Below are 13,540 nucleotides of genomic sequence, written 5' to 3'. Positions count from 1 at the left end.
TTTTTTTTTTTTTAAAGATTTTATTTATTTATTTGAGAGAGAGAGAATGAGAGAGAGCACATGAGAGGGGGGAGGGTCAGAGGGAGAAGCAGACTCCCTGCTGAGCAGGGAGCCCGATGCGGGACTCGATCCAGGGACTCCAGGATCATGACCTGAGCCGAAGGCAGTCGCTTAACCAACTGAGCCACCCAGGCGCCCTGGGCACCTGCATTTCTAACATCTTGCAGGGGATGCAGATCTTGTTGGTCCGTAGACCACATTTTGAGTAATCAGCCTATTACCTTGGGGAAATATGAAGACTTAAATTTATCCCAAAGAAATCATTCTCTTTAGGGAAAAGAGAGTAATGAAATGGGCTCCTGGTGGTCTGTTGAGTAAGATTTTACATCCTCACGGGCATGATCTGGTAGGTGCCTTTGCTAAAGTCCTGAGCTTCTCAAACTTGGGTTGTTGGGCTTTGAAGGGTCCTCCCGTTCTCAAAAAGGAGTTCATATTTTGTCTTCTCCATTTGACGAAATAATATGAATGTGATAGACAGGCATGTATTCCGGATCACCAGCTCACTGTCCTACAAGACTACTGCCCTATAGTTTTGGCACCAAACGATTCCTGAATGTGACAGTTATCTTTACTTGAGAGATTCTGAAAGTGGGGTCTCTCAAGTCCTAGATTCCCAAATTTGAGAAATCCTTACGAAGAGTTTGTATCCTCCCCAAATAGTATCCTCTAAAGGAGACCCTCTGAGGTTCACAGTGAATTTGAGTAAGCCACTTGGCCTGCCAAGTTACTCAATATCTCTAAAATGAGGGGAATGTATCTATTCGATCTTGGAGGGCCTTTTCTGTTCGAATTCTACAGTTGATTTTTTTCTTTTCAGGGACAAGTTTAGAAGCATATGGCAGTTATTTTAGTTGGACATTAACATCACATTTTGAAAGCAAACCAGGAAGAAACCTGACCTACCCTGAAGTGAGCTATTGTCATCTCCTGTTGTTAATGGTTGGGAAATTTAACATTTTAGAACATTTGCTTTTGTGCCCATTGAACCTTATTTCACCGTGAATTAGGTTGCCTATCTAGCCCTATCAGAAAATGACTGATCAAATCCACTGAGTCACAAAATTAAATGTGAATAGTCAGTAGAGACCTTTTCATTAATTCCTTTCTCTGTACTAAATTTTGAAGACAAAGTTCTAAAAATAACGTGATGCTACCAGCTGCTGTGAGTTCTAGGAGATAGAGAGGCAGAGACAGGTTATAGTGGATAGAGAGGTAAAGGGACTGTAGGGTACAGATAACTTCAACAGCTGAAAAGGTGGGAAATAGAGACTGATTTAATACCTTGAAGGCATATAGTTTTCGTTCAAGATAACAGATGTTATTATTAAGGAATATAAATTAAGTAGCTAAAAGCGTAAGACTTTAGGTGTTCATTAATATGCTATTGTTTATAAACAGACACATGCAGTACTCAGTCACTGTTTCTGGAGTCAGCCTTCTATTTTGGTCTTACCTGAGGCTGCTTATAAGTCTGAGGAGACCTAAAGCTTAGACTGAAGTCCCTAACCCGGTGCTTGGTTTTGTGGATGCCAGAAGCCAACTCCATATTAAGTAACAGAGATCCCAGGAGGTGATTTTCCTCTGGGAATTCAACAGAAGATTGGTACATCTAGCCTTCTTGTTGGGTTAAAAAAAAAAAAAAACCCAAAAAAACAATTTTACTTCAGCTTAAAATGAAATTGCTTTCGGTCATCTTCACGTGAGGGGAAAGTATTTAATATTTATCTCAGCCTTGCAGACAGTTTGAGATCCTGGAGATGCAGTAATCTTCCCATCACACGATATTGACTCTGACTCTTTGCTCTACTTCTGTTCCTTTTATAGTTGCTGGAGTGTTTTTCTTCATTGAAATTAAAACTTGAGGAAGCATGTCTGCTAGCAGCACAAATGGGCAGAATTTTACCGCGACTAAAGAAGAGGCTAATTGGATTTGGGCAAAGAGATAGAAAAATATTACCATTTTTTTGGTACTGTTTCATGTGACATAGTGAGATGAGCTTTACGTATACCATCATCCACTGTTTTCAGACAAGATCTCTGAGGGTACAAATAAAAACACAGCATATCAGTAACTACATGAAATTACAATGCTGTATTTCAGTGCATCAGAAGGTAGACCTGGGGGGTGGGGGGTGGGGAAGATACCTAAAAGAGATCTAAGGTGGTAAGAATATGCCAAGGGACTGAGAGATGGATCTGCTTTTATGATGGGGAAGTTGAGCACTAGTTTAGATTGTAATAAGAATAATCTCTATTGAGAGGAAATAGGTTGCAGAATTTTCAGACCCACAGGAAGAAATTTGATCTGAGTCAGTGGATGGTAGGAAGGAGAAAAAAGTGAAACAAAGAGAAGATGGAAACAAAGGTGAGATAGGAGGTTCCAAATAAGCTTAAGAATTGGCATAAATGTCTGAGGGTTAAACTAATCAAGACAGATTGTCCCACGGAGAGAAAACAAAATGCTATATTATTTATAAAATACATTTAAGAGGACACAGTCTAATGATAAGGGGATGAAAAAAGTGATGCTTGTCAAATAGAAAGAGAAAAAGGAACAGTAGTTCAGGGGAGTAAAATGAATAGGAGCATATGCACATGCCATAGTACAGAAGGCAGGAATTGATGCCCTTTGACACAGATTCAGCAATCCTAGAAATCCAGCACCATCTTTTCAGAAGCAGATGAAATAATAAGCCAGAGTAAGCAAAGAACAGATTTGGGTAACAGCCAATGAGTTTGGTTTACCATGTGTGTAGAACTTCTCAACAAATGCAGAATATATAGTCCTAGTGCTTTAAACTACAGCACTTTAAAATCAGTCATCGTTAAGAAAAAGATAGCAGAAATATCTCGTATGTTTGGAAATGAAAAGACCCTACTACAAAATAACCCTCAGGTGAAATGGGAAATGATAACAAGAATAGCAAAGTTTTACATTGAGTACTAATAAAAGCACAAAGGTCAACGTTTGAGAGAGCTAGTAATGGAGTACTTTGAAGGCAATGTGTAGCTTTTTGTTACCTAGGAGGAAAATAGAAAGTCTGAAACCCCCTAAGCTCAATGTTGAGCTCAAGTAATTAGAAAAAAACTATGGCATGGTAAATCTGAAGAAACAAGGAAGGAAGAAAAAAGGGGAAAGAATTTTATTGCAGAAAATAAGCAATAACCTAGAGATAATAAAAGCAAAGAACTAGAAAAAAGTTCTTTGAAGCTTAATAGGCTAGGTATAATTCCAGGAAAACTGATAAAAAATATACATTATGAATACAAAATAGGTAAAAGAAATAATTATGGATTACATTATTAATCTGTTAAAAAATGAGTTTTTTACCAATAAAGATCAATTTAGGTGAAAAAAAAAGATTTAGGATAAATTTAGGCTAAAAAATTGATGCAAGGGAAAAAATGATCAGTAACCATTAAATAAATTGTAATGCTTATCAAAACAATCCTGTGATATAAAAATAGACCTAGACAGTTTGACAAGTACTATTTTTTTTTTTTTAAGATTTTTATTTATTTGCGAGAGAGAGAATGAGAAACAGCATGAGAGGGAGGAGGGTCAGAGGGAGAAGCAGACTCCCTGCTGAGCAGGGAGCCTGATGTGGGACTCGATCCCGGGACTCCAGGATCATGACCTGAGCCGAAGGCAGTCGCTTAACCAACTGAGCCACCCAGGCGCCCAACAAGTAGTTCTATTTAAATCTCGAACAGAAAATCCTTGCTTATAAAACTTCTTATAGAACAAAGAAAAGCCAACGTATAAGTTTGATTTTTTTTTTAAACAAAACTAGGTAAAAAATATTGGCTAACTTCATTTATGACATGAAAAACACTAAATTCAAATCTAGCTGTGTATTAAAAATAATTGTGACTAAGCTTAATTTTTCATAAGAGTGAAAGGATGTTTCAGCATTTTAAAAAGTGTTACCATAATTTATCACATTAATGGCAAAGAACAAGAGGTTGTGTGATCAATGACAAAAAACATTTAATAAAACTAAGTTCTTGGGCGCCTGGGTGGCTCAGTCGTTGGGCGTCTGCCTTCGGCTCCGGTCATGGTCCCAGGGTCCTGGGATCGAGTCCCACATCGGGCTCCCTCCTCGGGGGGAAGCCTGCTTCTCCCTCTCCCACTCCCGCTGCTTGTGTTCCTGCTCTCACTGTCTCTGTCAAATAAATAAATCTTTAAAAAAAACAAAACAAACTAAGTTCTTTTTTGGGGCGCCTGGGTGGCTCAGATGGTTAAGCGTCTGCCTTCGGCTCAGGTCATGGTCCCAGGGTCCTGGGATCGAGCCCCGCATCAGGTTCCCTGCTCAGCGGGAAGCCTGCTTCTCCCTCTCCCACTCTCCCTGCTTGTGTTCCCTCTCTTGCTGTGTCTCTCTCTGTCAAATAAATAAAATCTTTAAAAAAAAAAAAAAAAAAAAACTAAGTTCTTTTTTTTTTTAAATGGAATCAACCCTTAGCAGACTTAAAATAGAGATTTTTTTTTTTTAAAGCTTGATAACGCCTTTATACTAAAAACCTATGGCAGATACCATTTTTAGTGGAACAGACGAGGTTTAAACTCATTCCCTCATTCCTTTTAAGGTTGGGAGCAAGACCAGGATGCCTGTGTTACTTCTGCCTTTCAGCACATTACCAGATGCCTGACCAATGCAACAAGACAAACCAACGAAAGTAGAAAGATTGAAATGAGAGCGATAATTGTCATTATTTCTAAGTAAAATCATTTATATAGAAAACCAAAGAGAATCAGCAGAAACTATTAGTAGCAATCCAAGGGTTCAGCTAGGTTGCCAGCTTGTAAGAGCAAAATATAAAAATCAATAGCTTTCCTCTGTATTGGGAATAACCAATTATAAACTATGATGATAAGATACCATTTATAATAGTGACATAAACTAAAAGCTATCTAGGAATAAATCTAAGAATTCATAAAACGTATAAAGGAAATTTAAAACTCTATTATAAGAGTTTTATTATGGTATTATAGAACATAAATGCAGCATCCATAAATGGATTGATTGAATATTGTGAAGGTGTCGGGTTTCCCCCATTAAAATTTAAAATCACTGTAATTCTAATCAACATCTGAGGAATAAATTTTTTCAAGGGGCAGAGTTGAATCTCAAATTCATATGGGTGAATAAAGAAGAATCCTCCTTTTACAAGGCATTAACGTTATATAATAGGAGTTGACAAACTACAGCCCAGAAGCCAAGACCAGGCTGCTGCCTGTTCTTAGGAATAAAGTTTTATTGGGACACAGCACATCCATTTATTATGTATTGTCTTTGGCTGCTTTTTTGCTGCTGTAACAGGGTTGAGTGGTTACAGCAGCCTGTGTGACCGGCTGAATCTGGCCCTTTAGAGAGAAAAATCTGGCACCCCTGTTCTTTAGCATCTAACATAGAATCAATATTGGAAGTACAGACTCACTCCTTTGTAAATAAGGGGATTTGGTGTAATTATTCCTAGCAGTTGGTGGTAGGAAAATTGTTTCACAAAAATAAAAAACCAAACACATTTTTGTAATTCCTACTGTAAGCAAAGTTCCAAGTGGATTAAGTACCTGTTAAGAATGAAGCTATAAACCTGATAGACAAAAATTTAAGACTATATTTTTATAACCTTGTGGTAGAGAAGGGTTTGTTATGTAAGAGAGCACAAGCCATAAAAAGAAAATTAATGAATACATCAAAATGAATGCTTTTTGTTTAATGGATCATATGATAGGAAAACTAACAGATGGTAAAAATATAATTATGTTTAAAAGACCAAGATCAATACTTAAATATACAAAGGACTCTGAAAAATTAGAAAATAGAAGGGAGGAAACTCCTATAAAAGAAGGCAAAATGTGAGTTGGCAATACAAGAAGGAGAAATACTCACATAGGTCACATTGGAGAGACAAAGTAAAATGAAGGGATTCCATTTTTGCCTCTCATACCAGTAACAGCTAGGATATCAGAGGCTCACAAATGCTGGCAAGGATGTGAGAAAATAGAAATCTGCATCTCTTGCTTCTGGGAATGCGAACTGGTGCATTTATTTTAGAAAATCCAGATATTAAAACCAAATAATGGGATTCTAGCCTACACACTCAGGGAAGGTGGCCACTACAGTGGTATTTGTGGTACAAGATGGGAGACAAGCTAATTCTTTAGCACTAGAGGGACAGGGAAAGAAAATAACAGTGTAATAGAGTGAATAAGCAGTAGAAAGGAATGAATTCATTCCTTATCTACTTAGAGCAACATGAATGAGTTCTAGAACAGTGTTGAGAAAAAAGGCAGAATGAGATTTAAAGTATGATACAATTTATATACAAATTTTAAGGAAAATATAAAATGCAAGTAAGATAAACAATATATTATGAAAAAGTGAAGCTCTGTGGTGGAAAGAATGGGGCTGGGCATAGCGATAAAGGAGAAATGGTAAGAAAAATCAGATGAAGAGCCTTTCAAGGACTCCTAATAGGAGCTCATCAGCTGAGCCTGTGTTTCAGTCAATTCTGTACAATAATCCTTGAGAGGAAACACATTCTGGGCATGCTATTCCTTACAGCATTGTTAGATCCAGGTGCTCAAAAAATGTCCTAGGAATGGGTCTCTATCTTGGCTCTGCCGGCCTCCTTGTGGGCTCTGGATGTCAGGCAGACTCTACTCTGTGTAACCTCTAGTTGTTCCGGTTCATGTCCTACCAAATTGGCAACTCAGCAGGAGAAAGTTCTTTCTCTGTACTGTCAGTAGTAATCCTCTCATGGATCTCCTTTCTTCCAGTGGCTCATTTTTTTTGTCCTGTTCCACTCCTGAACCAGTCACATGATAGAAGCCTAAGGATGTCTGGATTACTTTCTTATCCCTAGAATCAGGCAGTGGGAATAGCCCCCCAAACAGAATACAGTGGGGTGTTACCCAAAGAAAAATCCGGGTGCTATGGCCAGACATAAATGCTGGGCAGGCAAAAACAAAACAAGAAAACACCAAGAGCTGCAGTGGAATTGAATCAATGCTGTTTGCAGAATGACTGAAACGAAGTGCTTTGTTTATTTTAGAAAAATGGGAAATGAGTAAAGGTTAACTCTAAATATCTGAAGCACTACCCCTTGCGTGCTCCTTGTTTCATATGGCCCTAAGGCATAAATCCATGACAAATAAATAGACTTGGTGGGAAGGGCAGCTATGTAATTGCTGGAATTGTCTTAGAAGCAATGGGTGGTGAACTTCCCACCACTGGGTATACCCAAGCATAGGCTAGCCAGCTAGTTAGCCAGGATTCTGCAGGGAAGGACCCAGGGATTGGGAGACTAGTTGGGTTTGATCATGGTTCTGAATCATCTGGACAGCTTATTCAAACGTAGATTGCTTGGCTCTTCTCCTAGAGTTTCTGGTTTGATAGGTCCAGAGTAGGAATTTACAGAATTTACATTTCTAATTAGTTCCCAGGGGATGCTGATGTTGCTGGTCCAGGAAACCTACCTTGAGAACCACTAGGTTAGATGATTTTCAATGGCCTTAATGGCCTTTCATGAGCTAGTTGTAAACGTTCTGAAAACCAGTATTTGTACCATTGAGGCAAACCTTCCATTTTATGTCTTTGTCCCTGAAATGTGTTAGGTTCTTGCTATGTGGGTACTTCTAGATGACCGTAGATGACACTTGCATGGCCCTCTATCTTTTGAGTCATTGAGAACATCAGGATCATCAAACAATTGTACACTTATTGTTATGCTTTATAAGGTAGTCAACTATTTTCTGACAACATCCTTTTTGTAATCCAGTTTCTGGTTTCCCATGGGTTGATCTATTTTCATAGTTTTGCAGTGGGGCAGTTTCTAAATTAGAAAAATGAATGGTTTCCCAAGGAGGTTGTGTCTTAGTCATTCAGAAGTAACTTTGCCAGGTATAGGCATCTGACTTTTGGAAAATTATTACCTCATACCCCAAATGCCAAGCGCCAAATATTCCTTCAACCACCCCTGCACCCCCGTGGCTTTCCCCTAAAAAGAGGATATGGAACATTTCACACACCTTGCTGCATCTTGGCTCTGCATCAGCTAGGAGTCCTCATTCTTGAACTCTGTTTTGCCCTTTCTTTTTCTCAAAAATTTTTCCCCGTTTTGAAATTTTTACTCTAATAGTTCTCTCAGAGTGCTCATGTTTTTGTAGTTGTAGGCAAGGTCAAATGGTGTTTGTACTTTTTCTAAATTACTTTTATTTAAACAGAGATAAAACCGTTTGAGAAAATCATTTACGAATTAAACGGTTTATAGGCAGTGCTTAACAATTAAAAATTTCATCTTAGCAAAGATGATGAAATGAATGGGTAAAAATGAGCCGACAGGTAGCACCTAGCAGATTTGGGTTAAAGTGACAACTTGAATCACAGAAGGATTTAAGACTTTTTTTTGTTGTCTAAGTGCAAGCTTCTGCTTCAAAACACTCTAAAGCAAGACAGTGCTGGGTAAGGAGAGGAGAGTATATGTTAGGAGGACTTGCCCAGAATCCATCTCAGTGGACATTCAGTGGGGAACAGCTTCAATGACGTCGTCTTTGCAACTAAAAATCTGTAGTAATGGGATTTGCTTTCTTTAAAGTTGTGTATAATCTGTGTTTCTCATCTGAATTTTATAAAAGCTCATTTCCTAAATCATTTTCTCTTTCAGGCTTCAACTGTGAGGAAATGTCATTCCGATTTGGCCAACACCTCATCAAGCCCTCTGTCGTTTTTCTCAAAACAGAACTGTCCTTTGCTCTTGTGAATAGGAAACCTGTGGTACCAGGACGTATCCTTTTTTTTTTTTTAAGAGAGGAAAAATAAAAAGCCTCTGAACTTAACAGACAAAAGGAATACAGCGTTGGCCTCCCATGTCCTTCCGCAAAGGTAAACAAGGAATCCACCTTCCTCTCCCTTTGGAGAAACCAGGTAAGATGTTGCATTTATTCCGAATCCAGTTGGTGGCACCAGTAATATGCTTGATCAATGTTGCAGAACTTCTGAAAAGAGTTGCTTAGCAACCGTGGCTTTGGAGGTGAATTTTTACTTGACCTTTTCACTATCAAAGCTGTGTAAATAAATAGGTGCGTCTAAAGGGGCCCAATGAATATCATGAGTGCTTTGTTTTCAGTTATCAATTGTGAATAATAATAGAGAAATTGGGTGGCACTTTTGTGATGTGGAAATAAGGTATTACATGAAGACTTGAGACTGACTTGGTGTCTTTACCTCTTAGAGATCATTCAAGCAAATGCATACACAAATATACCTGCAAAACAGTTGTTTTCATTTTAGGGTCTGAAATAGCATTTTTTTTTTTTTTCTTGGAGAGCATCGCAACTTCTAGATCATTGTTCAGTGTCCTTGGTGTTAGAGTTGTTTTATTTCTCTCTGACCACTGAGTTGTAGTCTTTTCTCCTGTTGACTTCAGTAGAAGATTTATTCTTTGCCATGGGAGAAGCAGGAATTGGTGAAATATTCTGGAGTTATTTTTATGTTGCTGAAAGTATCACTCATGACTGTGTGCATATGACTTTTGTACTGACTCTCTAGAATTTTTTTTTGTTTTCCCTCTAATTTACTATGCAGAATGCAACATTTTCCACACAACAATGTGATTTTACTTTGAAATAAATGTTTCCATAATTCTGAACGTATAAGTCTATAAATATGTTGAGATTTTTTCCAGAATAAGATATATATTATTTATTTTATATATTTATATATTTTAATAGTCTATATTAATATATTATATTTTTCATATTAATCATATTTATACTAGTAATATGTTTTAATATTATTTTATATAATACATCACATATATATTATATGTAATATTAGTGACTAACTGGTTTTATATGTTATAAATATTTTAAAATATATATATATTATATATATTATAAAAATATTATATATTTTCCAGAATAATATATAAATATATATATATATATATATATCCCCCCCCATGGGAGTTTTCAGGATGTTTGAAAACTTTAGGAATAATCTTTCTTGGCCATATAACTGTTGTACATTGAAAATAATACTAGTAAGAAAACATACATTGAAAGATAATTGTGATTTTATGATAGATGCCCAAATTCATTGAATTTAATTTTAGCTAAATAAATTTTGTAAATTTATAAAACTAATGATCACAGCAGTAAACTACTAAATGATATGTGAATGACTACTTGATATTTAACTCCTTTTAAATGTATAAAAATAATCTACATTATAAATAATATTAGAAAATATTCCTCTATTGAAGTAAAAATAAGAACTAGAATGGTTCAGGAAGTCCTTTAAAAAAGAACAATTTTAAAATTGTATACCAATTTTATATTGAGTTCTAAGAGACTGTGAAGTTCTTAAAATAACAGAAGCGTTTTATATTTTCATTTGATTTTGCTGCAAGTTTCTGGTTGTCTTTTTCCTCTTGAGGAATTTTTTTTTTTTTTTGAAGAAAATGCTTGACAATTCCGGTGTCAGAAGAATATGGTTGAAATGCCATAGGTATCTTTAGAGTGCTAGCTTTAGTTGACTTCTATCTTCTATCAAAGAGGGGACCTGGGATGAAAATGTGATTTTAGATGAATGCATTTTAATACCTTGGCCTGAAAAAATGTGAGGTTGCCGAGTTGTACTGCCTTTTTAATGGTTAATAATGGATTGAATTTAGCTTTATTATTATTATTTTTTTTACTTCTATATTGATAGTAAGAAACCTGACTTTTCATGGTCTTTTTAACCCATTTGGCATGTGTGATACAAGACGTGGGTTATACGCATGTTTGTACTTAAGTTCTGGTGTCTGCTTCTAGGGAAATGCCTATTCTGAGCAGTGAACAGTTAGTGACTGATAACTGGTTTTGTTCCAGATGGGACTGGACTTGCCGTTTTGGAAATGGGTCCTGGTCAGTTCTCATATCTTTGAGTAAATGCCAGGGATGCAGGGGATATTGTATTAAAATGAACAAATCTGAGTTTGTTTGGAAAGTAGCAACAAGGAGCCAACCCTTTCTGGGGATAACAGAACCAAGACATTTTTATAATCTGTATACTTTTTGAGGCTATTTCATATCTGCAGGGTTTAAAGGGGTCTCAGGGCCCATAGATAATGTATTCAGACAATCCTTCTTATATGATGATTTTGTGATTTTTTTTTTTTTTTAATTTCACTTTACCTTTGTAAACTCAGTTAGGTGATAACTGTGAGAAGAATCTTCATATGTTACTCATTCGCCTGCAGAAAGTGATACTCTTTTGTCTTGTGATTTGGGAATTGAAGCTGTGGCTAGCTCTGCCCACTAACATTTCATAAAATAAATGGTGAGATGTCTGCAGTGGGCTTTAATCTTCCCCCAGTGTTCTCTTCTGTCTGCCCTAGATCAGCCCCCTGGTGTGGGTCTCCTAGGTCTTCCAGCTCCCTGCACCCTGTCTGCTCCTGGACTCCACTCGGGCCCACACCTCCTAGACCTCAAGGCTCCCATCTTCTCTTGCCTTCCTATTCCCTTGCAAATAAACCACTTATGAATATACTTTTTTTCCCCTGAGGATAAAGTCCAAACTCCTTAGCATGGTTTTAAAAGATTTTCATTATTTTGACTCAGCCTTCCCCCTTTCCAACTATTTCCTAAAAGAGATGTTGCATCTCCCTTCACCGTGTTTCCCCTGACCCTCCCCTCCCCCCGCCCCCAACCCCCCCAACCTGCCTGTCTCTGCACCGGGATTCCTTCCCATCCTTTTTCAGTACAGCTAAGATGTTTTGATACCTGGCTTGTCCTCTCAGGAAGAAAATATTCAGTCCTTTCTGTGACCCTTGGCTCCTTATTTGCATGTTGATTCATGAAGCAGTTTATTCCTGAGCTCCTGTTCTGTTCCAGGCATGGTGCCAAACACTTAACCAGTTTGCCTCAAGTCAGAACTATGTGCATTCTTGCTGGCGCTGGTGCTGAGTCCTTAGTTCCTGGAAAGGGGTGCAGCAGGACCTGCTCTTGCACATCTGTTTTTCCTCAGCATCCAAAGTTCTATCTTGACCGAATTTAAAATGAAATGATAAACATAAGGATCATATAGATAATTTCCATGAAGGGGGGCAACAAGGGTGCATGGAAATCCTGCTTTTTCAGTACTCCCGAACACCAGCCAAATCTTGTTCCCATTTTATTCCAGGTTTTTAATATCCTATTCAAGTTGAATTTTTTAAACTTTCCCTTCCTGCCTTGTCAGTTGCAATCTTGTTTACATTTCTGTGTTACAAGTATACAGAGTTAAGTCTAAAAGTGGTTAATGAACTGACGGCAGATGGGGAAAGATTCTTTTTTTTTTTTTTTGGCATGTTAATTTTCAATGGACAAGTCTGCATCTTAAGGGCAATATATTGGCATCTTTATGCAAATGGGAAAATTTTATTTTGTATTTATGATGATTTCTTTTAAAAAAGAGTATTCAGGTGGCCTTTGGGGAATGTGCCATTCATGAGACTTGTAAATGTCATCTTTCAACTTGCGTGCTCTCTAACATTTTGCTCCCTCTCCCCAACCCTTTTTTTCTTATGACTTTGCTCACTGACTTTTTCATACCTTTCAGAGGAGGAAAAGAACTGTCAGATCAAGGGCCAAAGATAAGCTTTTGAAGCAAGAGTATTTGCTTCATTCTCAAAAGACCCACTTCAGTCCCTCCTTGTCCCCACCTAAAGCAAATACTTCTGTTGTTGCAAACAGTGTTTAAAGCCGATTGAATAGGATTTGGCCTCTGTGGTACAACACTCTAGAAGGATATATCAGAATGTCTTTAATCCATTAATTTCTTGTTACTGGAAAATGCTTTTTAGAGTGTCTTGGTGAGAGAATAGAAGCATTTTGGAGATTGCATCTTCAGAATTCTGCAGTGAACATTTTATTCATGTACCTCAGTGCAGTCCAGCTATTGTTCGTGGCTTAAAGAAATTTGAACCAGTGTGGTTAATACTTCTCCGAACCCCATTCCCTTGCATTATGCTAGGTCTACCTCCCATCTTGAGCATGAACAATGGATTTGAGCATTAGTGGAATCCATTTAGGGACTGGGCCTTTTTATTGTAAATAAAATTATTCATTTGTTATGTCCTGTTGTTTTCAGCAGACTCTGTATTGATCTTTGAATTGCTATTCAGAATGGCATAAGGAGCTCTAACGTAAGGGGGACATGGCAACATTTGTGAACGGGTTGAATGCAGCATGTAATGACAGAGATAAACCTGGCTCACTGGCCATACTATATTTTACAAATCATTTGTCAACACTTTATTGAATCAGTTATTAAAAAAACCAGACTTTTCCAAACAGGAGCATCGCACACCGAATGTTATCAAGTCCAAACAGTGTTAGGATGATGCATTGAGGACAGCCTTATGAAGTATATTTGTGAAGAATTTGACTATGGAACTTAAAAGATATTTCTGCTGAATATTAGAAACAAAAGTTTGGCACGATAGAAAT

At 37.4% G+C, this 13,540-nt stretch overlaps 1 protein-coding gene across 5 annotated transcripts in view; it reads left to right on the top strand.

Annotated features, from left to right (window-relative positions):
• The window catches only part of FHIT (fragile histidine triad diadenosine triphosphatase), a 1,147,690-nt gene that overhangs the window by 565,194 nt on the left and 568,956 nt on the right, over positions 1 to 13,540 (top strand). For all 5 annotated transcript variants that reach the window (XM_081820160.1, XM_081820150.1, XM_081820168.1 and 2 more), the window contains one exon: positions 8,731 to 8,850. In XM_081820160.1, coding sequence (XP_081676286.1) covers positions 8,748 to 8,850 — 103 coding nt within the window. In that variant the 5' untranslated portion in view covers positions 8,731 to 8,747. The remainder of the gene's footprint in view (positions 1 to 8,730; positions 8,851 to 13,540) is intronic.

This window comes from Leptonychotes weddellii, chromosome 1, assembly GCF_054177405.1.
Source record: "Leptonychotes weddellii isolate Sample4059 chromosome 1, ASM5417740v2, whole genome shotgun sequence".
Taxonomy (NCBI): domain Eukaryota; kingdom Metazoa; phylum Chordata; class Mammalia; order Carnivora; family Phocidae; genus Leptonychotes; species Leptonychotes weddellii.
Note: the sequence above shows the minus strand (reverse complement) of the source record. Positions and strands in the feature narration are given on the sequence as shown.